The 27,343-nt window shown below is 36.8% G+C and overlaps 3 protein-coding genes across 4 annotated transcripts; 2 read left to right on the forward strand and 1 right to left on the reverse strand.

Annotated features, from left to right (window-relative positions):
- The first annotated feature begins 218 nt into the window (after positions 1-218).
- LOC120191501 (xyloglucan endotransglucosylase/hydrolase protein 31-like) lies at positions 219-1,549 on the forward strand. The gene is made up of 4 exons (XM_039194439.1): positions 219-488; positions 596-696; positions 790-1,007; positions 1,159-1,549. Exons 1-4 carry the CDS (start codon positions 248-250, stop codon positions 1,517-1,519), a joined length of 921 nt encoding a protein of 306 aa, XP_039050370.1. The 5' UTR covers positions 219-247; the 3' UTR covers positions 1,520-1,549.
- Positions 1,550-2,898: 1,349 nt separating this feature from the next.
- On the reverse strand, positions 2,899-5,286 carry LOC120191500 (probable glucuronoxylan glucuronosyltransferase IRX7). 2 transcript variants are annotated; one of them, XM_039194438.1, is made up of 5 exons: positions 5,202-5,286; positions 4,577-5,087; positions 4,123-4,487; positions 3,803-4,053; positions 2,899-3,721 (listed from the first exon to the last, which is right to left on the reverse strand). In XM_039194438.1, exons 2-5 carry the CDS (start codon positions 4,863-4,865, stop codon positions 3,235-3,237), a joined length of 1,392 nt encoding a protein of 463 aa, XP_039050369.1. In that variant the 5' UTR covers positions 4,866-5,087; positions 5,202-5,286; the 3' UTR covers positions 2,899-3,234. The 2 variants fall into 2 exon arrangements, with proteins under 2 accessions (XP_039050369.1, XP_039050368.1); XM_039194437.1 differs by having other exon boundaries at positions 5,185-5,275.
- A 17,333-nt stretch (positions 5,287-22,619) lies between these two features.
- Positions 22,620-24,334, forward strand: LOC120191498 (protein enabled homolog). Its single transcript, XM_039194436.1, has 2 exons — positions 22,620-22,859; positions 22,948-24,334. Exons 1-2 carry the CDS (start codon positions 22,806-22,808, stop codon positions 23,641-23,643), a joined length of 750 nt encoding a protein of 249 aa, XP_039050367.1. The 5' UTR covers positions 22,620-22,805; the 3' UTR covers positions 23,644-24,334.
- The last annotated feature ends 3,009 nt before the right edge of the window (positions 24,335-27,343 follow it).

Below are 27,343 nucleotides of genomic sequence, written 5' to 3' on the forward strand. Positions count from 1 at the left end.
CAAGATCAGCAATATATCTTAATTTCTGGTATTTATCATGAGTTTTTCACCGTGTTAACTTGTGCATCAAGCCATCAACCGAGTCGCCACCTTACCTTTGTGTTGGGACAGTTGGGTCCTTCAGTCTCTATATTTATACCAACCTTATATCCACATTCTCCCATGCACAATCCTTATTTCAAAACCTTTGAGTTCAGGTCCCAATCTGCATTTTAGTACTATACTCATTTTTTGTTTCATTGCTGGTATGGCCTGGTACTCTGTGCCTTCCCTTCTCTGTCTCCCCTTTATGGCTCCAATTTTCTATCTGTTCCATGCTTTTTACCTGATTACCTCAAGCAATGCTCAGGGACCACCTTCCCCTGGATACTCGCCCAGCTCCAGGGTTAGTTCTGTGACCTTTAACCAAGGGTTTAGAAATCGATGGGGTCCTCAGCATCAGAGACTGGACCAGGGTTCACTCACAATCTGGCTTGATAAAAGCTCAGGTTTTTGCAGTAGTCACATCCCTTTGTTTTTTTTTCCTCTATTTCTTTTGCAACACAATGTTCTCAGATAATATGTGCTTATTCCTTTGCATTCATGGTGAAAACAGGAAGTGGTTTCAAGTCATTGCAGCCGTATCGGTCTGGTTACTTTGGTGCTGCCATGAAGCTCCAACCAGGTTATACAGCAGGAGTCATTACATCTTTCTATGTAAGATTAATATTAACAGACACAAATTGCTTACCTAAAAACTCCCGAGCTAATTTATTTTGATGTTCTGAAATTTTTTTGACAAATCGGCAGCTTTCAAACAATGAAGATCATCCAGGAAACCATGATGAAATCGATATTGAGTTCCTTGGAACAACACCAGATAAGCCCTACACTCTGCAGACTAATGTGTATATAAGAGGAAGTGGGGATAGAAATTTAATTGGGAGGGAAATGAGGTTTCATCTATGGTTTGATCCAACACGAGACTACCATAACTATGCAATTCTGTGGACCCTTAGTGAGATTATGTAAGTATACTACCTATGTTACGCATTGTATTATTATGGAAAGCGATGCGTTCATTTTGTAAGTTTCTATTACAGTAACCCACCGAGGCACTGACCACTTCCTTTAAAATTTTGAAATTGATTTCTGCAATTCGATTCTCCAAATCAACAGATTTTTCGTAGATGATGTGCCAATTAGGATGTACACGAAGAAGACTGACGCCACGTTTCCCACTAGACCTATGTGGGTATATGGATCAATATGGGATGCATCGTCTTGGGCCACCGAGAATGGAAGATACAAGGCTAACTATAGGTACCAGCCCTTTGTTGGTAAATATACAAACTTCAAACTCGGTGGTTGCACCACCAATGGCCCAGCCTCTTGCCGCCCGCCCTCTGCCTCTCCCTCTGGCTCCGGTAGCCTTAGTCAACAACAGGTGATGGCCATGAATTGGGTGCAAAGGAACTACATGGTGTATGACTATTGCCACGACCCTAAGAGGGATCATACTCAGACGCCTGAGTGCTAAATAAGACTACGATTGATTGTTAAAGATTTGCGAGTGATGGCCTTGAATTGGACCCGCTTGCATTAAATTAGATATCAGATACTTGTTTTTATATAAATTAAAACTCGATATTTGTAGAAAAAGGAGGAGGTTTTGAATTCCTATGCATTGATCATTCGTAACTAAAAATATACAAGAGGGAGAATCTGGAAAAAGTTGAAAGACCTGTTATAGAGTTGAAGATGATTAAATTAAATAAGACAATCAGTTTGATACATATCGATGGTTCTGTGAAACAGAAAACAGATGAAAGAATCAGGATTTTGCGGATATATGCTTTGGGCATTGATATAAATTGATATCGACAAAACTACATCACATAAGCGAATATAGTGTATGTGGGATTGTTGTATTCATGTTGGAAACTAAGCATATCAATTGAAGCTGAATCCAGCATGCCAGTCATTCATGACTGCTAGCAGCTGCCATAGATTATTTCTCCAGTAGGTCCTTGTGATGGAGTAGTAGATCATCGTTATTGGAATTTCCGTATTTTTTTTTCTTTTTTCAAAACGATGATGATGAACATCCAGCACCACAACCGACCTTAGCTCGGTAGAGCGGAGGACTGTAGTGGTTAAAATCATTCAGACGATCCTTAGGTCGCTGGTGTCGGAGTTTTTGCAAAAGATTCTTTCAAATCCAACATCTGCACGTGTCCACGTCGAAGTTTCATATTCTATACACTTACATACTGTGTACCTGATTAAAAGGTAGTTTCTATATTTATGGCCAAAAACCGGAGTCCAGATTTCACTTTAGTTGATCAAACATTTAGACAGAACAATACACGTAGAGAGAGAGAGAGACGAATATTGGCATTCTTCAATTGCCAACTAGGATTAGGGGTTCGGATGTTATAAGTATGTTGTCCACCACCAGAAGCACCTTACGTAGTGAAAATATCCAGAGGGAAGTGAAGCTTTGGAAGTTCATCATTCAACCCAATCCGATCGAAACACAGAGAAGCAATGGTACGGTGAAAGCAACCTGTAATAAGAGGAACCGGGGGTTGGCATCCTGCACCGGTTCTGTTTGTTTTATTCATACACTATCTCGTGACCACTGACTGACCCCATCTGCACTGCCCACCACCCCTTTTTTAAGCCACTCTGACAATTTTTGCTGCTCACTGCACCCCCATTTTATTTCTCTCTCTCACAAATTATGCTTTCTTCCACTTCATTTCCAACTTTCAAGCCATTTAACTTTGCAGTCCAATTCTCTTTTCCCACACCAAAAGCTAATTTTACAATCAATCAAAACCACTCCTGTTTTTCAAGTTATATACTCTCTTTTTTTCATTTGTAACCTTCACGGGATTTCAGCATCACAAACACTTGAAAGAAAAACATATGTACAAAATATTAAGTGAAAGCTCATACAGGTTTGTCTTGTCCTAAACCTTCTATTTCAGTGCGTCATTTACCAGAATGTTTTGTTTCTCTTCATTTACATTTATATTGGCCATGCATCTTATAATAGTTATATCAGTTACGGCAAAAAAAAACTCAAAAATCTCGAGCTTTTTATGTGGGTCCCACCCCCTAAAATAAATTCCATCCAGTCCACCTTTGATTAAATGACACCGGCGAACCAAGCCATCGCCACAGCCAGCTGTCCTCCATAATAAACATCACATCCACGTTGCCAAATTTACCTTCATAGCCGGCCACTCATCCGACGTGTTTTCCTCCTACTGGCTCGAAACCCTTGACTTTCTGTCGATCTGTGTCTAGGTTATTATAAAGTGAAATTAAAATCTGCCACGTGGCATCCCCTTCTTGCATGTTATCATTGAACAGTAGAGCATGCTTGACTGCCGGATCCCATAAGTTCCTCTGGATGGCAGACAAATTAGTCGCCGCGACGTGCTCTAGGATCTTCCCCAGCTTCCCAACGTCCCTTTCCGCCACCGTGAGGGAAATCTCCCCCCACTTCACGGCTTTGGGAAACGGCAATCTTATACCGTCCGCTATGATCACCGGGACGCAGCCCAAAGCCACAGACTCAACAAGCCTTGGACTCCATGGGGCCCAACCAAGTGGACACAAACAAAAGACAGACCGGACAATTTCTGACTGGTAACCGGCAAATCTGTGTCTTTGCAAGTAAAACCTCTTTTCTCCTTTATACCTTCGCCATATTTCCGTCCTCACCCTCCTAAAAGCAAAAGATAACAACATGAAAACATGAATAAACACGCAATTCCAACATACAATGAACTTTGATTTTGAAACTTACTTGCTGTAAAATTTTCCACTAACGTTTTTAGGATGGACATCCATTTTACCCCTGAAAAAGACCATGATGTCTCGATTGCCGGTCAACGGAGCCTTTTCGAGTGTCTTCCCTACGCTTTTCGGCGAGATATAAGGCGGTATAACAACATGTTCAACGTCCTGACAAGGGTGCTTATAATTAACCCCGAAAGTTTGCAATATTATCGAGTTCGTCAGGAACTCTGGAATCCCACTATGGATAGCTCTATCCTCCTACAAAAAAATAAATCAAATTTTAAGGATACCATTAGGGACTTGTTTTGAGAAACTAATTTTGCTTACCATTGCGTGGAAGCAGGCTCCATAATCATGGGAAGCAACAAAGACGTGGTCGGAACCACGGGAGCGATTCCAGAAAGGATAGTTTGTGGAGATAAGTTGGATAGCAGAGAACAAAAGAGAGCGAGCGTGGCCAATGTTGGGGAAACCGTTAACGGCACTGAAGTTGCAGGAGACATAAACAGGGACGAAAAAGAAATCAGCTTCAACAGGGTCGAATGTTCTAAAGTCGTAGGCGTTCAACAAGGCTCTATGAATGGCTACCTCCGAGGCAAACAAGTGTTTGCTGCATCTCTCGTTGGAAAGCCATTTTTCATTGTATTCTGGTGATAGCCCGTATATATATATCTTCAAGTCTTTGAACGTCGCTGCCAGAGAGAAAAATAAACCATGAATAACATGGATTTTCAAAAGAAAAAATATGGAAAAGCATGGTCAAAGAGAAAGGGATAGAAACCTGGGTTTTTGAGTTTGGATTGTTGACTAGTTTTGTTGAGAGGCTCATACAGGACAAGAGAAGCGAAGGAGAATTTGGAATCAAAGACATGGGTTTTTGACAAAGGTATTGGCTTGTTAGTAATGAAGAAAGAGGTGAGAAGATAGAGGGTAAAAGAAAACCAGAGAACCCATTGGTAATATTTGAAAAACAAGATTTTTTGGGGTTGTCTGCCTTTGTGTAATATCCTCATCTTAACATAGAATCCTCTGTTTTTCTTGGTGGGTTTTTGCCATTCTGAAGCCATCATCTCGTTTTAAATAATAAAAGCAACGCATCAGAAAACAGTAAACAGACGAACAGAAGAGTTTTTAACGGAGAAAGATTAAAGGTCAAAAACTAAAGCAGTTGAGATGGCGTTCTGAGTTTCTGGTATTGACGATGAATTGGAAACTAAGATTTAGTGATTAAAAGATAGATGGATATTGGTTGGTTCACACTTCACCCAGAAGTTTTGAACAAATTTCGTTGCCTGTCATAATAAATAAATAACAAAATCATTTGGGAAAAAATTAGACTAGGAAAACTATAAACTTTAACAAAAACAGAGAGAGAGAGAGAGATCTCACAGTGCTAACATACTCACATGGTGGTGAAGAAGAATTGAACTCGTTCTTGTCTCTGTTTCTATGCTCTATTTTTGGTCCCGTGAGGATTTTGATGTGTAGCATGTTAGGCAAGTTTTTTGTTAAAATAAAGATATAGTCCCGTTTAACCGATAAGCATTAATATTAATGATAATGATAAGAGACAACGAGTACTAGTATAAATGATTAGAATTTATGAATTTAAGTTTATAAAATAAAGTTCGAATTTTAACACCGCTATTTTTAGTAAACAATCAGTAAATTTTTATATAAATTTTAATTAGATTTTAAATTCTGACCATATACCGAAAAAAATTTACCAAAAAAATGGTAATGATAAGAAAACTAAACCTGTGGTTGTTTTGGTTTTAAAATTTTAATGAAATGTTACTTTGCTGATTTAGGAATGACCAGCTTTGTTTTTTTTATCAACGGTTGTGATCTTTTTGTTGCCATGGTTGCAGAGGGAATCCGTTGTGATATTTATTAGCTTCTTAAATATGGGAATAATGGCAGTTGTACATGTATCGGGAAGTCTCATGACAACTTAATATACGGTTAAGAAAATATGTTTTGATTTTGTTATTATTTTTTAATAAAATCGATAAAAAATTATCGAAAATATTATTATTTTTACCGATTTTTTATTATTGGGAACTTTACCAGGTTTGGTAATATATCCAATAGAAAAATAATATTTTAGGTAATGTTTTACCGGCTATATTATCAAGCTCGGTAAAGTGCTCAATAATAACAAAACCGGTAGAAATAAGAGTGTTTTAGATAATTATTTTACCGGTTTTATTAAAAAAATAACAAAACTGATAACATATTTCCTTAGTCGTATATTAAGATTATCGTACGCATGTCTTCTTTTTTAGAAGCCACCTCACAAATTTTGACTTTAGTTTGCATACTTCGCGACTTCATATTAAGAATTTTAAAGAATATATTTAATTAAGTTAAAGTTTTATATTTAACAACTCCTATTTACCTATGTTAGAAAAAAAATGGAGCAACCAAAGAAAAATGAGAGGTGGCAAGCCAAACGAAAAACATCAAAAAGGAAATGGACAAAAATGTAATTAACTTAACTAACTGGGTCATCAATTTTCAAGTATCTTACTATGATCATTTTCTTCTTATATTTATATATATTCAAAGAGGAAGGGAAAAGATTTCCATAAGCTTTAAACTTATTTATTTATCAAGTAAAATAGACAAATAGAAAGAAGAAGGGCATAGACATGTTAAAAATCTTACATGTATGTCTAATTTATGGTAATCTTTGTCTAACAAATACAAGTCGGTGCACTTAAAAGCAATGATTCAGACACAGATAACCCCTAGGACTACTCGATGAAGCTTGAATTACAAACCTCCAATCCAAAGCTTTCAAAATACTCGATATTTAAGCTTCATCTGTTGCAAATGAGAGTCTATAATTCGTGACATCTTACCTACTACACCGCATGAGGTCGTCTTTACCGGTTGTTAGTATAATGCTATATCATACCAAACTTTTTTGCGCATAAAATATAGCAGCATTCCAAATACCATTAACTTAGTTCAAATATTATTAATTTTCATAATTGCATAACTTACCTATGCTTTGACATTTATATTACAACTATTAAGAAGTGACGTTGGTTGGAACTGGTACTTTTCGATTCGATTAGAGATAAAAAAAAATTGAATAATATGTTTGTCTTTAAACAGTCTAGAAAGTTTGAGAAAGTGTGAATTAATAATGGTTATATTCTGCAGAATCTGTCCCTTGCCCGCCTGGTGCTTGTTTGTTTACTGCGTATCATTCTGCATGTGCTTTTGTTAGAGGAAGCTTTGTTTTTAAGGTATTACTAACCAACTTACCCTTTTGTTTCCCCAAAGAAATCGTATCATTTGTAAGAAGTGATCATGATAACCAAATGCTTCCTCCACAACAAGACTGATTTTCTGTTGATTTTAGGAGTTTCGTACACGGCAAGTAGGAAGGAGAGGCAAACTAAATGAGGACCCAGTTGTTAGGCTCGCTTGGCTATTATAGTAACGCATGGTTAACCATTAAGCTCTAATTATTGGACGAAATACAGAAAAAAACTGATCTCCTTCTAATACATTCTTAAAATATACAAAAACCCCAAAAAAATTTCATACGTTCTCAACTGAACCAAAGTTTATACCTATTATTTTTATTATACCATATCAAATATATAGTAGGTAATGCGTTTCAATTGTCTTGATCTCCGTTGGACATCTAACTTTAAAATTTCTACCCACAATTTGGTTTATATAAGTTTTGGTTAAAGGAGACGGTTGTGACTTGAATTTGACCGGAGCAGGTAAGTATTAGTTTGGTAATTAATTAATTGAGGGAGTGTCCAAAGCATGATCTTCCCTCAATCGAGTATTCTGGCACACGTGTGGATAACTCTAACTCAGGGGGACCGTGTGGATCATGTCGTCTCTTGTTGACAACGCAAAGCAATGGCCACCGTGCTCCCAAATTGCGTGCGGCGGCCGCCTTTCTTTAATTTGCATTTTTTTAATGGAGGAACTCACGCTTTCTTCTATTCTCACTTGTTCCTTTTTCTCTGATCACAATACACGTAAAATTTATATACACTCAAACTTGTATATATATTTTTATTGAAAATATATTTTACCTCTTAAAGTTTATAAATTTAAATATATTTTTTTAAAATTTTATAAATTTAAATGTATCGTATAATTTAAAATCCTATGTTCATCATTCCCTCGTAAAATTTGTGTAAAATAATAACCCTTACACCCACCACCCTCAATTAATTATTCCTTATTGATGAAGTTATGGTTAGGCGGTATATAAGTTTCATCTCATCAAGGTGTAATTATGGAGCTTTTGAGTTGGTGGACTTGATTTAAATTCTGGTAAAGAACTTTATGGATATATTTTAAGCAGGATAAAGGTGCTTAAAATAATTGCACTTTGTTAGGTATCTGATCAGCCTTTTGAAAGTATAAGATGAATTACTACTTAGCACCATTTTTTTTCTTTGGTTTTGATAAAATTATAGTAATTTTATCCATGATGATCATCTATATTCAAACAATAGACGAGTCAAGATATACAAGTGAATATGATCAGCACATCATCAAACAGTGAAATATAAAGAAAGAAAGAAGTAATATTTTAATCCCAAGCTTATGGTGGAGAATCGAGATTAGTGATTTGAGGGTGGAAAGAAGAGATAGAAGAAACGAGTGCAAAGCAGGGAATGGTCAATTTAAACTTGTTAAGTCAGTGATGATGATGACACCTTTTCTTAAGTAACTAGTGGTCTCATGAGTCACGACACTTCTAAAGCTCAAAGATACTTCGTACCAAGAATTATTCCTAAACGAAACTAGTACTACAATAAATTTGTAAATTTATGATAAATTTTTTATATGATATTACATATAACGTCACAAACATATTATAATATGATATTTTTTTCATATTTATAGATTACTGTTGACATAAACGGGTAAAGAAAACGAAAGAACACGAGAATTTTACGAGGTTCGGCAATGTGCTTACGTCCTCGGTGCCTAGGCGGCGCTAGAATTTTATTCAATCATATTTTAGGTCTAGGTTACATCTCTATTTATAATAGAAAACCCTGGTACATAATTACAAAATCAACCCTGTACCGTACCGCGGGGGCTACGCCCCCGCACCCCCAACCCACATAATTTGTAACCCCATAACGAGACTTTCTTTGTAAGGACAGTTGATGTTCACTTCGCTCACTCCGCTCCATCTCTTGCCCTCTTTACTGGTATATTTATGAGCCATACCTAACAAATCTCCACCTTGGCGAATATCCTGCCCCTTGGAAACTTCAATGTGGGTTGGGTTACCTTGCTTCTTTAACAACTCGAAACATTCAACAAGTCCAAGCAATACTTGAACTTGTCTGTCGTAACTGGCTTGGTGAACATATCAGCGGCATTCTCATCAGTATGTACCTTCTGAAACAAAACCTCTCCAGATGCAACCAACTCTCTGATCTTGTGGAACCTTACATCAATATGTTTAGTTCTAGCACGATACACCTGATTCTTAGCCAAGTGAATAGCACTTTGATTATCACAAAGCAACTGAACTCCACCTTGTTGAACACCCAACTCCTTCACTAAACCAGTAAGCCATAAAGCTTCTTTTGCAGCTTCAGTTGTAGATAGTGCCACGACAGATTGAACAGTAGACTTCCAGCAAATAGGCCCTCCACCAAGAGTAAACACATACCCTGTCGTAGATCTTCTATTATCCAAGTCACCTGCATAATCTGAATCCACATATCCTACAACCAAAGGATTATCCCACTGACTCCCAAAAACAATTCCATGTCCCACAGTACCCTTTAAGTACCGAAAGATCCACTTGACTGCATCCCAATGTTGCTTACCAGGTTTAGACATGTACTTACAAACTTGACTAACAGCATGAGCTAAATCAGGACGAGTACATACCATCGCATACATCAAGCAGCCAACAGCATTAGAATACGGAACCTTTGCCATATTTTCAGCTTCCTTATCTGCTTAGGGCACTGTTCTGATGAGAGCTTAAAGTGATTCGCCAATGGAGTGCTAACTGGTTTCGCGCTGCTCATCGCAACCTTTCTAGCATTTTCTCAACATAACCCCGTTGAGATAGCCGCAGTTTCCTTGAGTCTCTGTCCCTGCAAATTTCCATTCCAAGAATTTTCTTTGCAGCACCTAAATCTTTCATATCAAATTCCTGACTCGATAAAGTTTTCAAACCGATAACATCATCCATGTTCTTCGCAGCAATCAACATATCATCAACATAGTAATAGAAAAATAAAAGAACCATCATCAAGGCTCTTAACATAGACACAACAATCATACTCACATCGGTTGTAGCCAATCTTGATCATATAGGAGTCAAACCGTTTATACCACTGTCTCGGAGACTGTTTTAACCCGTACAAAGATTTCTTCAATCTGCAAACTAAATGCTCATTTCCAGGTTGAGTGAAACCTTCAGGTTGTCGCATGTAGATCTGCTCCTCTAAATCACCATGCAAAAAAGCAGTTTTAACATCCATCTGCTCTAAATGCAAATCCCAACTAGCCACCAATGCAAGTACTGCTCGGATTGAAGTGTGCCTGACCACAGGAGAAAAGATTTCATCATAATCAACTCCTTTCTGCTGTGAAAAACCCTTCGCTACCAAACGAGCCTTGAACTTCTCCCCCTCTTTTTCTGTTACTGCTGGTTTCTTCTTATACACCCATTTGCAACCAATCGGCTTCTTACCCTCAAGAAGGGGAACTAACTCCCATGTGCGATTGTGATTCAAAGACTCCATCTCCTCAACCATGGCTGCCATCCACTTGTCGTTTTCCTGACTAGTAACGGCATCATGAAAAGTAACTGGATCATCACTGCTAACAGTAAGTGCAAAAGATACCAAGTCTTCAAAACCCAATCTGTTCGGAGGCTTTATATTCGTCCGTCTCACCCTGTCTCTGGCGAGACTATAATCCTGCAAATCATCCGTAGTGGAACCACCAGAAGTCGGTTGAGAAGTTTCTGGTTTCTCAACTGGAAACTGCTCGAAATCTACCACTGTCGTATCTTGCTTCTGCTGCAACATAGACTGTTCATCAAAAACGACATCTCTACTAATCACAACTTTCTTCGCAACTGGATCCCAGAACTTGAATCCTTTGACACCTTTCTTGTAACCCAGAAAAATGCACTCCTTCGATTTTGCATCAAGTTTGGATCTCTCATCAGCAGGTACATGTACATAAGCAGGACAACCAAAAATCCGTAAGTTATCAAAACTAACATCATGACCAGTCCATACCTCTTTTGCAACTTTCCCAGCCAGCGATGCCCTTGGCGATCTGTTGATAAGGTAACACGCCATGTTAACAGCCTCAGCCCAGAAGTGTTTGGGAAACCCCGCATTCAACCGCAAACATCTGGCTCTTTCATTCAACGACCTGTTCATTCGTTCCGCAACACCATTCTGTTGTGGTGTCTTGCGCACTGTAAAATGCCTCTGAATCCCATGCTCCTTACAGAATTGTAGGAATTGTGAATCTGTGTACTCCGTACCATTGTCAGACCGCAAACACTTGATTTTTCGTCCTGTTTGGTTTTCTACCTCAGCTTTCCACAGCTTGAACTTCTCAAAAACTTCAGATTTCTGTTTCAAAAAATACACCCAAACTTTCCGTGAAAAATCATCAATAAAAGTAACATAGTACCTAGATCCACCCAAAGACGATGTCGTGGAAGGCCCCCATACATCAGAATGCACATAATCAAGAATCCCTTGAGTTGTGTGCTTCGCAGTCTTGAAACGGACTTTAGTCTGTTTACCAAGAACACAATACTTGCAAAAATCGAGCTTACAGCTTTTGACACCATGCAACAAGTTTCTCTTGTGTAATTCTGCCATACCACATTCACTAAGATGAGCAAGGCGCATATGCCACAATTTTGTCGTATCATCACAGGACTCAACAGAGTGAACTCCACCTGCACGGTACTCCCTAACAATCTGTAGATATTCCCTGCAGTCATCTTGTCTTTCATCACAGTCAATGCTCCTTTAACAATCCGAATGGTTTCCCTATCCTCGTCAGCCTTAGGGATAAAACCATTCTTGTGCAAAGTGCCCAAGGAAATCAAATTCTTCTTCAAGTCTGGGATATGTCGAACACCACTCAACGTCCGAACGGAGCCATCGTGCATCTTAATTCTGACATCACAAATACCAACAATATTGCAACATCGATCATCACCCAAATAAACCGAACCAGAATTAACCGGCCTGTATGTCGAAAACCATTCCCTATTTGGCGTGATGTGATAAGAACATCCAGAATCAAGAATCCAAGCATCCGTCAATTGTGTCGTTGAAATAGAAAGCATATCACCCTCACTGCAATCAGAAGTATCATCCTCGACCACGTTCACAGACTTGGATGAGCCATCACGCTTCTATCAGTCTGCTTTTTCAACTTCGGACAGTCTCGCTTCATATGTCCCGCCTCCTTGCACTTGTAACAGTGAATCGTCTTCTTATCCCTGTATTTGGATCTGGAATTCCGCTTCCCGGACCCTGCTTCTCTGGCTTCCGTCCACGATCTCGATTACCCTTGACATATAAGCTATCGGCTTGAGAGCTTTCCCTGCATTCTGCTTCCGCTGGTTGTGAGCCAACAAGGCTGCAGTAATCTCCTCAACGTTGATAGTCTCTTTCCATATGTAAGAGTAGTCACCATGTATTCGTAAGAGGAAGGCAACGAACACAACAGAATCATCGCTCTGTCTTCATCCTCAATTTTCACATCAAGCCGAGCCAGATCAGAAACGATTTGATTGAAGACATTCACGTGTTGCGCCAAATCGTGATCGTCCTGCATCTTCAGCCCATACAGCCGCTGCTTCAGATACAGTTTTGTCGTTAAGGATTTGGACATAAACTGACTTTCCAACTTCCTCCAAATTTCGTCTGGAGACGATAGATGCATGACGTGATACATGACCTCGTCCGCCAAGCATAATCGTATGGTTCCTGCCGCTCGCTGCTGCAATTCTTCCCAATCTTCCTCATCCATCGACGCCGGCTTTGTAGGTCGCAAAGCCTTCAAGATCCCTTGCTGCGCCAATAGATCCTTCACCCTCGTTTGCCATAATCCGAAGTTACCCTGACCATCGAATTTCGCGACTTCGAATTTTGCTCCTGACATCTGATACCAATTGTTGACGTAAACGGGTAAAGAAAACGAAAGAACACGAGAATTTTACGAGGTTCGGCAATGTGCTTACGTCCTCGGTGCCTAGGCGGCGCTAGAATTTTATTCAATCATATTTTAGGTCTAGGTTACATCTCTATTTATAATAGAAAACCCTGGTACATAATTACAAAATCAACCCTGTACCGTACCGCGGGGGCTACGCCCCCGCACCCCCAACCCACATAATTTGTAACCCCATAACGAGACTTTCTTTGTAAGGACAGTTGATATTCGCTTCGCTCACTCCGCTCCATCTCCTGTCCTCTTTACTGGTATATTTATGAGCCATACCTAACAATTACTGATATATCTTTTATGATAATTTTAAAAATGATCATTGATTTTTTTCATTATATGTATGACGTCAAAATATGTATGAACAAACCAATCACCTTGTGAAGAACTAAAATCCCTCTTGGGAAATTTGTATGAACCAAACTATAAAATCAAGGAGGTTAGAGCCGTCTCTAAGGTTGGATCCTTTCGTATCATTGCTCTCACTGTGTGGACCATTGCAATTAACCTTTTAAAAGGTGGAAACATGGAGGAACCTCACTACTTTTTTGGATCATATTCCTTTGCAAAACAAAAATCTCTTAACCAACTGCATCCATCAAAATGCTTGAAATATCTGCTATCTAATAAGTTAGATTCATGAAAAAATATTATTATCATAAAAAATATAACAAATAATTTGATAAAAAGATATATTTTTAAATCATTTTATAATTTCTAATTAAATATTATAAAATTTTCTTTCTTCCAATAAAATAAAATAAAATAAAATTATATTTTAGTATTTTCATTCTGAAAAATAGTCTCATTGTGTAAAGCGTCGAAGAAAAGTGCTATTAATGGTCGCATTGGAAAGGCCATGAATCTAAGGAGAGGAAACATTTTTTGTGAGCCCTGACCCTACTACAGCTTTGAAGTGTGGGCTGTGGAAGCACATGCTAGGCCGAATATTTGCGTTGGGAACTGACAAAAGAATGTGCTAAATTATTGGTAAAGGGGAAAATCTACTCCCATACACCCATGTGGTCTAACAGTGAAGGCTTCAAAATTTAAAAAAAAAATGGCCCTTGGCCCAATCTTATGCATAACATGATGTGTAGTGTCCTTTTGTTGTTCTCTGTCTTTTTCCATTTTAAAAACGATTCCATTTTGATTCGATCAAATAAATTATTTTTTCCTTGTATATCGATATTTGTTTTTAGAGATGATTTGTTCACGATGAACAGTTGAGATACGGTGGCCAAACGTCTGATCAGGATGCAATCTATGATTTCATTTTGTTGGACGTGCACGTGCGTGGGTTTTTCCCCTTCCAAATAGGACACTCGAGTTTTTTATTTAGCACATTAACGCATCTGTTTTTTTTTTTTTGAGAATATGCTAAATATTATATCAATGTTTGAGGTGACGAGTTCGATGACATATATTATTTTAATGGACCTAGATGAGTGGGTCTCATGTGGATCATTAATTTATTGTAATTAATGCGACTCGTCACCTTAAGTTGATGTCTCGATAATGTTCATATTTCGTCGATTGAACTCCGTCCGAAAGAAGAGCGGATTATTCGTCAATGCCGGATGGCAATGAGAGATCCACATAAGAGGATGATGATATATCTTTGTCAATCTAGTCTATATCCAGTCATATTTGTATGTGGCTTTAAGGTGTACCTGACGTTGCTTTTCACTCTGATTGAATGTTGGAAGCCCGAGACACACACTTTTCATTTCTTGAGTGGTGAAGCAATAATTACTTTGGAAGACGTCGCTTGTCAACTTGGTGTTCTTGTGAATGGTGCCATCGTCGTCAGACGGAACGATTACAATCCCATCGCTAAGGTCTACGAAATTTTAGGAAGGTTGCCACCATCCGAGGTCATAGACGACTATCAAATACGGATGACGTGGTTGGAATTTGAATTTCAAGTGACGAACAAATCTACTTAGGAAGAGGTTATTTTTGCATCTCGAGCATATATTTTCCAATTGATAAGAGGGATATTATATCGGATAAATCTGGTAATTTGAAATACACTTAGTATCTACCTATATTAAATAATTTTTATTAGTGTCAAAATAACAAATCAAATACCCAAACGTGATAAATAAAAAACCCGGGTGCCCTATTCACAAAAGAATCCCACGTGCGAGAGCCACCCAGACCCAGACAACTTTTCCATTTTCGGATTTGGCTGCTTCTTAGAAATCTCGGGCTTTCGATTCTCATTGTCCATGGGCTTCGGTTTCATGACATTTCAAATTGTGGTTGGTCCAGTGAATGCATCAGGTTGTAATGACAATCGGCTTTACATTAGTCTTTAATGTTTTATTTCTTTTAAATCCATCTTATTTAATCAACTCCTGTTCCAATCTAACCATTACACATTCAATCAACAATCCGACCAACCCCATCTCAATATAGGTATAGTGCATGCTGCATTTCCTTATTCTAAAAAAATAATTGAAAGTTTTCTCTAAAATTGTTCGAGAACAAGACTTTACAGATCAACTCATTTTTAAATATTTTTTCTAAATTTAAGTATATGTTATTAAACATAGACGTACCATGTTTAACTATGTTTTTTTTTTTACAAAATCATGTTAAATTTCATTTAACAGTACTATATATATTGTACTAAAGCATCAAAATTTGATGAGTTAACATTCTGGTATGACGTCCTAATTTTTTAATAAAAACATCATAAGCATACAATTAGTGGGCAGTTGCCAAATTTGGGGTCGTGTGGCATGTGAATTCCTCGTTACATTACAAAACCGTGTGGGACCAACGCCCTTCTTAACCGGCTGATAAAATATTTTTGGTGTTTATTTTCCTTTTTAATTAAAAATAGGAGCCTCATTATACTTTAGCATACCCCATCATTATCATTCACATAATGTAACCGTGAAATACTAAATCAAATTAATCTTTGATTAATGGAAAGATACCACTCGGCGATATCCCATACCTTCTGATTATTTTAAGCCTACTTTGAAAATACGATTTCAGGTAAAGGGACAAAATGGGCCGTCGTTTTATCAGACTTTTGGGACCCAAACCGCGTTATCACACCCGACCTTTTTAAATAAAGAATTAAAGGTTAATATAAAAATAGTTTAAAATAAAAAAAATTATTTTTATTTTAAGTAATACTAATTTATGTAATATTACTTTCTTTCTTAACCGAAAAAGGTTTGCCAGAGTGAAAGAATGAGAACTAAGTTTGGACTAAATGAAAAAGAATTTCTAAACAACAAACCTAACATTTCTCTATTACAGAGACAACAATGGGAGTTTATTCAAATAATATACTTACCGAATTAAATTATTGTTAATTGATGTAATAATATAAAGAAGAACAGTAAAAGTAAACAGAGTAGATTAGGCATAATAATTAGAGCAACACATGCTTGGATTGGCGATGATGTGGTTTGAGACGGAATTGACGACCCACCTAATGACTAAAGGGGCAATGGCCAAATCTCCAATGCAATGGCCAAACATTTCTTACTTTTGCTATCACATTCAGATCTTCAAAATCAATCACGTTATACAAATTCCATATATCTTCTTGTGGGAACCAAATCTAGTAACACATCTAACTATACACACCTGTTGTAGGAACAATTATATGTAGGATCTGGATTTGCTGGTTGAGGCCCAACCACTGCATACGTTGTCAATAATTTGTTTTATATATATTAATTTGTAATTCTTTGAAAGTAATCATTTTTAATATATAATTCTTTGAAATTAATTAAAATGTTTTTTATATTAAACTATGAAGTTCAATTTATGAGCTGCATGTCAAATTTCTTATAAACGAATGGGAAAACTTAGCATACGATACAATGTCAACAGTTTAAAATGAAAATTGTAGCACTCTTACAAAGCTATGACCATTTTCCATTTATCCGAATTTAGGGTTTTATTTTGATGTAAATAAAATAAAACCCTACACTCAAAAGTGGCAGTCAAAAGAACACATGAGCAACCTTTTGTTACTTATAATATAAGATGATTAACAAAGTGATAGTCAAAGGAATAGCGTATATGTTAACAACTCAACTTTTTGTAGAATTGATTCCTTTAACTGTCCTAAAAGAAACTCGTTTACCCCCTTTATTCATTTTTACCCTCGATCTTGATGGGTTCATTATAGCTTTATAGTCACCTCGGTTCACGTTTCTCTGTCCCCCCCCCCCCCTCTTTATAGAGGCACTACAACAAAGACGAAACCGTGGGGGGCAGAGCCATGTATGGAGATGGGTCCCTCCAATAAATTCCTTGGATTAGATTCTAGGGTAAGTATTTTTGGATGAAAATATTAGCTTAAACCATTCATATTGTGTTGGTAAAGGTGATCCGGTAATGATAAATGTTGTCTCCTATGTGTGACTTGTTTTACATATCCAGAAGGAGCAACTGAAGGGGTGGGCTTTATGTAAGGATCTTCAAATATAGGTTTATTAAAACAATAATTAGCATTATTCTGACTATCATGATGATGATTATCTCATGACAAAGCACATGCCATGAGCAAATGATGATCGCACAAACACACAGTGTCAGTGTTGGGGGTGTCTGATGGTTGAATTTGCCGTTTCCCAAGGCAAGCCCACATCTGCAGGTTGATTTTCATAATCCAATAATGCCCATACATAATACCACTCTCTTTGTATCACTAGATGGGACATAAAGGCCGCTCATTTTGGATTTTACTCGCTTCGCATCTTTTCTCACCTCGTAATTCAAAAATATCATACCCTTTAAATTAATTTAGATGGTTATTTTTTCGTTTAGATTTTAAGACTTTTATAGCCAACACCTACAACTTATCCCCAGGTTTAACATATATCTTTTCTCTTTGCTTTTATATAAAAGGATTTAAATAATTAATTGAATAAATTTGTTTGGTCATGAATTAGTCAAATGGAAGGCTTTCAGCTTTACAACAATGACGACTTTTATGGTTTGGAATTGGGTCCATTAGCTTCATTGGGGAAAATATTGGTGAGAAAGTTTGGTTACTAGCTCCCTTAATAGACCATTGAAACAATAAACCATTGACTACAAACATATGAACATGATGCGCGAGGGACAAAGGCGCGCACACACAAGTAAACATTTTGGGATAGGACTTATCTACACTCAGCGACGAAGCCAGAATTATATTTCAACGGAAGCTAAACTTTTTTAACAGCTTTAAGTTATATATATAATTTTATATTTATTATTTGTTTATTTTAAAAAATATAAATGATAACATCAAATATGCATAGTTTTATATTTATATGAAATAATAAATTAAAAATTAAAGTAAAGTAAATAATAAAAAAATACAATTTTAAAAAGTACAAAAGACATAACTATCACATAATGATAATAAAACGCGTCGTTCCTTCAAATTTCGAAATGCATTCACGAGCGATGTTGTACTAAAGCTCCTTGCAATATATCTTTCAATGTTGATAAGCATGCAACTCTCAAAAAATTCATCATCCATTTTGTTGCGAAGTTTTGTCTTGATGATATTTATTGTAGAAAAAGCTCTTTCAGCACTTACTGTAGAAACAGGGAGAGTCAATAGAAGTTTTACCGTTCAAAATATATATGAATATAGCTTTCTTTATTGAAATGTAATCCAAATCCAATCAAGGCCTTGGAAGCAATACAAGATAAGGGTTCCTCAGACTTTATCATTCCTCCGGGTCATAAGGAATTGACTTGGATCAGAGATTGTCAACAATTTTCTTAGACCTGAATTCCAAGATAACTCCACCTCATAATGACACAATTCTGTTCGTAAATAATTCTTTTCAACTTCCATAAAATCCTCCGGATAAAATTTATTCACAAGATTGCAAACATCTTCAACCTTGAAATTTTTGTCACCATCTCTTGGGTCCAAAGCACAACAAAGAGTGAATAACTCTATAGACTTCTCATTAAATCTACTGTTTAACTCTTGTAGTTGAACATCAACTGTAGCATAAAAAAATTCTACTCGATAATGATGTTCAACTGTAAAATGATATTGTTGGAGGGTTGCCTCCTCTTTCTCTATAAATAGAACTCATATATGGGATATCTATGTTGTGACTTTCACAAAATGAGGTAACCTCCATAAAAAGATTATTCCATACATCATCTCTAAATTTCTACAAAAGTATCTTTGAACTCTCAACAAGATGTAGTGAATTCAAAATATCCTGATATTTTCGTTGTAATGATTGAGAAAGTGAATCAATGATTTCTAAAATTTTCTTCATAAGATGTAAAATGAAGACAAAATCAAAGGAAGTCAAATTCTCTAAAGTTGCCGCCGCTTCTCTACGTTCAGAAGATGTATTTCCTTCATCAATGAGTTTATATAGAACAACACAAGTGGCACTAAACATTTTTATCAAGCTTGAAATGATCTCAAGTAAAAACCCAATCGAGTATCACCTGCCCTATGCAAATTAGTTGTTTGATTCAAACCAGTTCCAGTTTCAAGTTGTTCTTATTCAATCAAATGATTTATCTCGTTAGAATAAGCAATTTTTAGTTCATCAATGCGCTTATGTAAGGCAAGAACAACATTTATAAAAAAAGATAACTTGGAAAAAAATGATAAACAGGTATGATCTCTTTCGCTGTAGCTACTAGTGCCAACTGTAAACGATGGACAAAACAATGCACATAGTAAGCAAAAGGACACTCATTACTAACTAATGCTTGTAACCCATTCCACTTTCTTCGTTTGTTACTTGCGCCGTCATAACCTTGGCCTCGAATATTCTTTATGTCAAAGTAATAACGAGAAAGAATAGAAAATATATCATTTGTTAAAGTCACTGCTGAAGTGTTAAGAACATGAATAATGTTAAAAAAGCGTTCCTTTACTAGACCGAAATTATTAACATACCGTAAAATAATAGCTATTTGTTGTTTTCTTGATACATCCCCTGCTTCATCAATAATAACACAAAATTTTTCTTCACGAATTGCTCTCTTAATTTTCTCTGTCAGAATATGTAAAATCTCCTTTTGTATATCAGACGAAATGTAAGAATCATTTTTTGGAGATTTACTAATACGACTTTTTCAACATCTTTATTATAAAAGGCTAATTGTTTAATGAGTTCAAGAAAATTTCCTCGGTTAGATGAAGATTCACTCTCGCCACGACCTCTTATTGGTAGCCCTTGTAAAGCTAGTCAATGCGATGCATCTATAGAGGTTTCAAGTTAGCCTATTATTAGCAATTTGTAATGATGTTTGCTTATGCAACACTTGTGGCATGTGTCTAGACTGGACTGGTTAAGAAAATCCTCCAATTCTAGCTCAACAATTTTATGAAGTGAATTAAGTTCTAAACCCACATGCATCTTAAAATAACAACTTTTTCCATTTGCTTTCTTCCAATTTTGAAACTCATTCATAGTGAAAGTCTTGTGTGATGGATGACTATCTGGTTTGTTAAAAAGAAAGCAAATAAAACAGAAGGAAGTATTATTTTCAGGAGAATATTCTAACCATGAACAAAAGTTTTTGTACCAAAAAGCTTGAAATCGACGAAGGTGAGAAACATGTCCATATTTTTTGAATTCAGAGAGTACTGGTTGATATGGACCCTCAGCAATATAAGCTATTCGAATTGTATTTCTTTCTTGTTCAGAAGGATATTCCCATATTTGCTTGTACTTACCATGATCTCGCTCCAAGTAATTAGATTCAGTACTTGGTTTCTGATTTCTAGCTATATTTAAAGGTCTATCTTTCGAAGGTGAAACGTCAATAAGTGTACAAGTTGAAGTTTCAGTTGCTGTAATTGTATTTTTTGAAGTTTCTCACTTTTTCTCTTAAAAAGTTCAATAATTGTTGAATTTTTTCCCATGGCAAACTACATTTATATAAAATTAATTCACGAACATAAAAAAATCAAATTTAATAATCACTATTCACCTTAACGATTATTAGATTAACTAAAATAATACTAAAATTAAATATAAGATCAAATAATTATAATTAAAAAAAATAAATATAATATTATTTAATTATGTATCTTTAAAAATTGAGTGTCGAACAATAAAAATCATATTAAAGCAATATTGAAGAAACTTTAATCGATGAGAGGCTGATTAACTCAATGTTTTTCTATGAAAAATTTTAAGACTCGACAATAAAACATAAAATTGGAGCGGGGACGGCCCCCTTGGGCCCTCCGTCTCTGTCTACATTTATAGGCTTCTAAATTGTAATATATTCCAAAAGAAAATTGCACATGGAAACATTCTCCAAGTCAACAAGCGAGTTCCATGGATTGAACCATTTAATCCTTTTATTCCATAATTTATCTTTGTTTGACAATACAGGCATGCTGATTTTTGTTTCCCAATCTTCATATATGAACTTCACAAAATATAGTAATAACATAATGATATGATACATAATCTAATCATTTTTGCTACCTAAACATTAGTCTTCGCTACCAACTCACATCACATGCCAATAAATTATTCCACAACCAAAAGAGAATAACAAAAACAAGATAATAGGGGCAGATTATTTATTCAGTAAAGATGAAGAAGATATTTTGTAGGACAATAAAACATAAATCTTTTTTTCCAATTTATTTTACCTTCACTTTGAACTAAAAAAAACTAGAGACAAGGATTGAAACCAAACATTGTCTCGTTCAAGATTCTTGGGCATTGGCCATTTAAACGAATCAAGCCCTTTGATATGGTATACAATATGAATGGAAAATTTTGTTAAACAAAGGACGATGTCATCTTATTTTAACTGCAAAATCAGCAGCGATGGAACCATGATCTACGATTGCGAATCGGTTATTCTCGGTGCCACCAAATGGGAAATCAACAGCGACAGAACCAAGAAGTCCTCTATTCTGGCTGGTCTTGACGGCTAGTAAAGATCGGACTTATAAGAGCACAAGTTTGATGAATCTAATTGTAGATAACGATGCTTATGGTTTTAAACAAGCTTTCTTTTTCACCAATAACACAAAGCCATCATTCATCACCATCGTCGGGCTGTGCCAGGTAGCAAGTGATGGTTGGATAAGTGTGTGAGCCACGATGCTTATGGTACCAGATTTGGTTCAAACGGCAGCCATAAAAATGAATTTGAATATGCTTGCGTCTGTTTAAGTACTGAATAAATAGATGTTGGATCATGTATTCCACATCTTATTGAATAAATAAATTATCAATACCCTTTTCGTCCGCAGAAGAAAAGCATGGATAAGGTGAATGTTGGTTGTTGCTCTCATACATCTTTTAAGGTTACAAATTTAAGTGGTTTCTTTTGGTTTTTTTTCCTCGGTAAATTAATCTAGATAAGGTGGCCAAAACAAGGAAAGCGAGAAGCTAATAGTGGTAGAACCAAAAGAGAAGAGCAGAGGTGTGTGGTTAAAGTTGAAAATGGCAGCACTGGATGCGATGTATGATTGTTTAGGCTACTTGGCGTTGGGTGCCTGCCAATGCCATGGTTTCGAGTTTGAAAGACTGGCCAACCATTTTAGAATGGGGGAATCCATAGGCTTTTGTCGAACCCCTGTTATTGCCCCTTATAAGAGAGAGCAAAAGAAAGAAAACAACAGTGGCTGTTGTTGCCCCTTATAAGATTTGGAAGAAAACACTCATAAACCCCATATTTGTTTTCTTTATCCTCTATTTCTCTCTCCTATTCTCAATTCCCACACTTGAACAGCAAACAAGAATCACTTTTAACTTCACTTCACTTCAGTTTCCATCTCTGAGAAGATGGACGGTCAGAGAGGTCCTCTTTTTAGCTTGGCTTACTTCTGTCAAGGAAAGGTAACAAAACACACACTTCTTGCTGGTCCTCCCTTTCTAATTCTTATGTTTGATCATGTAAAATGGGGCTTATTCTTTAATTATGCAGACAATGGATGAGCTTAGGTATTCTCTTTTCTATACTAGTTTGGAGCTGGAACAGACTAGGATGGCTGCTCAGGAGGAGCTGGGAAAGAGAGATGACCAGTTAATCCAACTCAAAGAATTACTAAGCAAAGCAACGAAAGAGAGAGATGAAGCTCAGGAGAAACACCGGAAACTTTTCCTTGAGAAGCTCCTGCTTCAGCAACAGCAACAACTCGCTCCTCTCTCCGGAGTTTCTGGCGTCGAGGATGAACTTAAAAGAGGAATTAACTCCAACAATGGTTTCGCCTCATCTGATTGTGAGGGGAGCATTGTTTCATCTCCTGTTCTTGACCCGATTCAACAACCACAACTGCCACCATCTCAATCCTTAGAGCTAGTGCCTGATAAGCCATTGCCTGAAAAGGGAAAGCTTTTACAGGCAGTGAAGAAAGCTGGGCCGCTCTTGCAAACCCTTCTTTTAGCGGGACCATTGCCTCAATGGAGACACCCACCACCCCCACTCGAGTCCTTTGAGATCCCACCTGTTACCATTCCTTCACCTCCACCACCCCCACAACTCCTCCACCAAGACTCCCTCACCACCATTAACCCCTGCAACACTCTAAACACCTGTGGTCAAGTAATCAGGAAAAGGGGTCTTTATGATGCCTCTGATTCTCCTACTGAAACCAAATGCCGACGACTAGTTCTTAATTGACTGCCACTGCAAACAAGACTAGTCTAAAATAGTATTTACTAATTCCATAAATTTACCATATTAAAACTTATTATAGGTTAGTCAGGGTGAACATCAACCTATCAGGGAATGGTGACTGATCTCCGCATTTTTTTACAGAGGGTTGTTTCGGAGAAGCAAACTCTTAGGAGAGAGTGAAACAGAGCTTTGTTTCTTGGTCTTTTGCCAATGTTTTTTCGGTGGAGATTTCCCCCCCCCCCCTTGTTTTCCCTCCCTTGATATTGGTTCTTGCTCCATGATGTGAAAGGGAACTTTGAATTTGATTTCTCTAAAAAAACTGCCAGTGGCATGTGAAAAATTTAGTACTAGTATAACTTTAGCTTCTATAGTCTTGACTAAAATGTGTACTGTCTGAGAATTGATGGATTAGATTAAAATTAGAAGCACAACCCTGCACAAGGATTGAGTGTGGAGTTGTTGAAATGGGAAGATGGGTATGGCCAACGACCAGCAAGGTTTAAGAGCCTTGCTTGTCGGAGGAGTGGATCCCACAAAATCAGAATCAAGATCTGCTGCTTTTGTAATGATGTATGATCATCTTTATAATTTATATTTTGGTTGAGGGAAGCATCATTATTGTTATTTGTTTCTGGAAATCAATTTTCCCTCCTCTGTATTTAATATACTAATGTCCCTTAAAGTTTCTTTTGTTACCTATCTGATCCCACTGCAAAACTTGTTTATTGTTATTTCTTCTTAAAAGCAAAAATAATGACGGATTTTCCCTTCCATACAAGGGTCTGGGAAACATTTCCGATTTGCTAAAGAAGTAACACCTTTTTCTGAATGAGCCTTGGAGTTCAATTAAACGGAAAAACTTACTGATCAGACATGCTTCTACATTAAAGCCGTCGTCTCGAGGTCCAACTCCAAATAAAAAAAATTGAGAAATAATATCCAAGAACACATAAGATGCTAAAAGAAATTATTGGGCTGAAAGTCTTTTGTCTGTCTTAGGTTTAGCAAGATTGTTCTGGTGGGTCTAAAAGTTTAAAATCAAGCCTCGAGCTCAATGAGAAATAAACAGAAAAGGGGTAAAGCTATCCCTGTGTGCAAGTAAAAGAGATCCAGAATTCCAGATAATGTTTAAATTTTTGTTTCCGAGACAACCCAAACTGTTCCTATCAAGACTGAAGCAGCAAAATGAAGAGGAGAAGCGATGATTTCCGAGGGAAAGGAAGAATTGCAGCGTCCAGTGCAAGTGCAGTTTATGGAAGAGTTTTGTTGAAAAGTAAGGCGGCAATGAGAAGACTCCACAGTCCATCCAATCTCTAATAGTCGCACTTTGCTTTGACTGATTCTAATTATATATTCATTTGAAAGATTTACCACATTCAGACACATAATCTGAATTCCACAATCATAGGCACACCTTATTTCCTTGTACTCCACAATCATAGGCAGACAGATTATAGACGAGGTTTAGAGTCTAGAGATTACTACGCACACTGGCACTGGTAACTTATAGAATATTGGGTGCCACTGCCATGCATATCATGTAAATTATTTATCGGACAACTTAGCTGTTCAGACGACAAATGATGAATCTTGCATCTTCTTCCCTTCAATCTTATCTTCTTCAACACCAACTAAACATCACAGAAGCAGCAAAACTAACGAGTCTGTCTAGTGTTACAGAAGCCCAACTCATCTCAATTACCCTCTTTAAACACTGTATGTAATGTATATATGTTTATGGGGGTTTCATTATGGAGCGACACTTGTTTCGCGGAAGTGTTTTGAACGTAGTTTCAATGTTGATTGATATCGAAATTATTGAGGAGTTTTGGAATAATCGATTAAGTGATATTATGTTATGTCGGAGATGTAAGGGTCAATATATATATAATACGGTAGTAGGACAGTTTGTGAAATATTAAGTTAGATTTAGATGCACCATCATGTTAGTTTTGATCTCTGATTTAGAAGATGATTGTAGAATGTTGAGGGGTTATAGCTGCTTTAGTAAGGGAATCCTTTGGAATTATTTTTACACCTTATTAGTTTGATTTGGATGCAGATATTGTCTGAATTATTTTAAAATCATTTTATATCTATTATACATGAATTTTAAATAAAACACAATTTTTGTTATGTAAAAAATATATATGTTTACATATTTCGATGATCATGGTGCAAATCGGCACTCTTCTTTGTACGGCATTTTGGTTTTGGGTTTCGAAACCTTGAAAATAAAACGATGCGCTTCTAATGAAAGTTGTATTTAATATTTTTGGTCAATAAAGACTAGCTATGGGTGAGTTTTATTCGATCAAAATATAAATGCTTGAAAGGAATATCGAAACGTTTCGAGTCTCAAATTGTTCAAAGCTATGGAAGGACTTGGCATGTGTTTGGTTAGATGTTAGACAGAACATAAATTGATCATGTCATAGCAACTGGAGCGATAAGTATGCGATAGGTAATGGTGGTTGACATGCTCGATGAGTGGGGGAATTGATGCTAGTCTCTTTTGAATCAATATCTCCCTTTAAACGTGTTGTTGAAAATTGCAGCTAAAAAGGTGCCAAAACCCCTATTTGCTATTTGGTAGGTTGAAATCTTTGAGATGAAAGTCGGTTTACTGTGAAACCGATCTACGAGTTTCTCGCCGACCAAAGTATTGATTCAGGGGAAAATATTTTGCCTACTATCAACAAATTTTGAGGTTTACAGAAGGTAAAGATGTTTTTATTGTTAGTGTGTTGTGATCGAGTAATGACCGAACGTTTGCAGAGACATCTAACTACCGGCAATCAGGTGCCCGTTATGTTCTGCTCCGATGGAGGACTCTAATAATTTACTATAACTTTGTCATTTGACTCTTTCAATATGGGTTGCAGCGGTTAAGCGGGACCGACTACATAGATTTATAACGATGAATATAAACGAGTGGATAACTCTGAATCTTGGTAATGCAAAGGAGTTTGTTAGTGTGACTGAAAACTGAGATATTTTATTTGGTTCTACCACAAGCTGATCACTTTTAACTCACCTTTGGCCGATAATTGATATGTGCTTGAACAGGGTAAACAATTTATGGAGGCCACTTGTCGAGTTTTGTCTATGAGAGACTTCCAAAATAGATCGCATTTACACTCAGGTTGGGGTAAATTTATGGCAGCTACCACCTTGTGGTTGGCTGAAGGTAAACATGGACGGGACTCGGAAGATGGAGTCGGATCACGTTACGTGTGAAGAAGTAATCCGAAATTATGGTGGCGAATGGAGGATGAGGTTTACTAAATATATAGGTATATGCTCGATACTAGAAGCGGAGTTATGGGGGTGTTTGGGGCTGCTGTTTGCATGGGAGTTGGGTGGTTATCAAGTTATTGTAGAGCTTGATAGCTTGGAGGCCATCAAGGAGATTAATTTGGCTGGTGTTGGCCGCACGCGGGTGACGATCCTAGAACAAGTTGTCGAGTTGATGCAGTTTAAATTGTTAGAACCAAATTATAATAAATATGAAATCAAATAGAATTTAATCATGCAAAATCATCAAGAAGAAGAAATACTATATTTGAAGAAACGTACATGGATTAATTGATAGATTGAAATCTTTAAATCTTCCATGAAGAGAGAGTTCTATTAAATATAAACTCTCTGACTGGGATAAAAGTAAATACGAGATCATCTATTTCTTAAAGACTATAACCCC

The sequence above is a fragment of the Hibiscus syriacus genome, unplaced genomic scaffold (assembly GCF_006381635.1).
Source record: "Hibiscus syriacus cultivar Baekdansim isolate YM2019G1 unplaced genomic scaffold, ASM638163v2 tig00116970_pilon, whole genome shotgun sequence".
NCBI lineage: Eukaryota > Viridiplantae > Streptophyta > Magnoliopsida > Malvales > Malvaceae > Hibiscus > Hibiscus syriacus.

What these genes read in the sequence shown, in the direction of transcription:
- LOC120191501 (XM_039194439.1), top strand. Translation starts at nt 248, where the DNA reads ATGGCCTGGTACTCTGTGCCTTCCCTTCTCTGTCTCCCCTTTATGGCT. An exon ending in GAGTCATTACATCTTTCTAT is followed by an intron (nt 697 to 789) that starts GTAAGATTAATA and finishes ACAAATCGGCAG; the next exon opens with CTTTCAAACAATGAAGATCA. An exon ending in TGGACCCTTAGTGAGATTAT is followed by an intron (nt 1,008 to 1,158) that starts GTAAGTATACTA and finishes CCAAATCAACAG; the next exon opens with ATTTTTCGTAGATGATGTGC.
- LOC120191500 (XM_039194438.1), bottom strand. Translation starts at nt 4,865, where the DNA reads ATGATGGCTTCAGAATGGCAAAAACCCACCAAGAAAAACAGAGGATTC. An exon ending in GAGCCTGCTTCCACGCAATG is followed by an intron (nt 4,054 to 4,122) that starts GTAAGCAAAATT and finishes ATTTTTTTGTAG; the next exon opens with GAGGATAGAGCTATCCATAG. An exon ending in AGTGGAAAATTTTACAGCAA is followed by an intron (nt 3,722 to 3,802) that starts GTAAGTTTCAAA and finishes TTTTGCTTTTAG; the next exon opens with GAGGGTGAGGACGGAAATAT.
- LOC120191498 (XM_039194436.1), top strand. Translation starts at nt 22,806, where the DNA reads ATGGACGGTCAGAGAGGTCCTCTTTTTAGCTTGGCTTACTTCTGTCAA. An exon ending in CTTACTTCTGTCAAGGAAAG is followed by an intron (nt 22,860 to 22,947) that starts GTAACAAAACAC and finishes TTAATTATGCAG; the next exon opens with ACAATGGATGAGCTTAGGTA.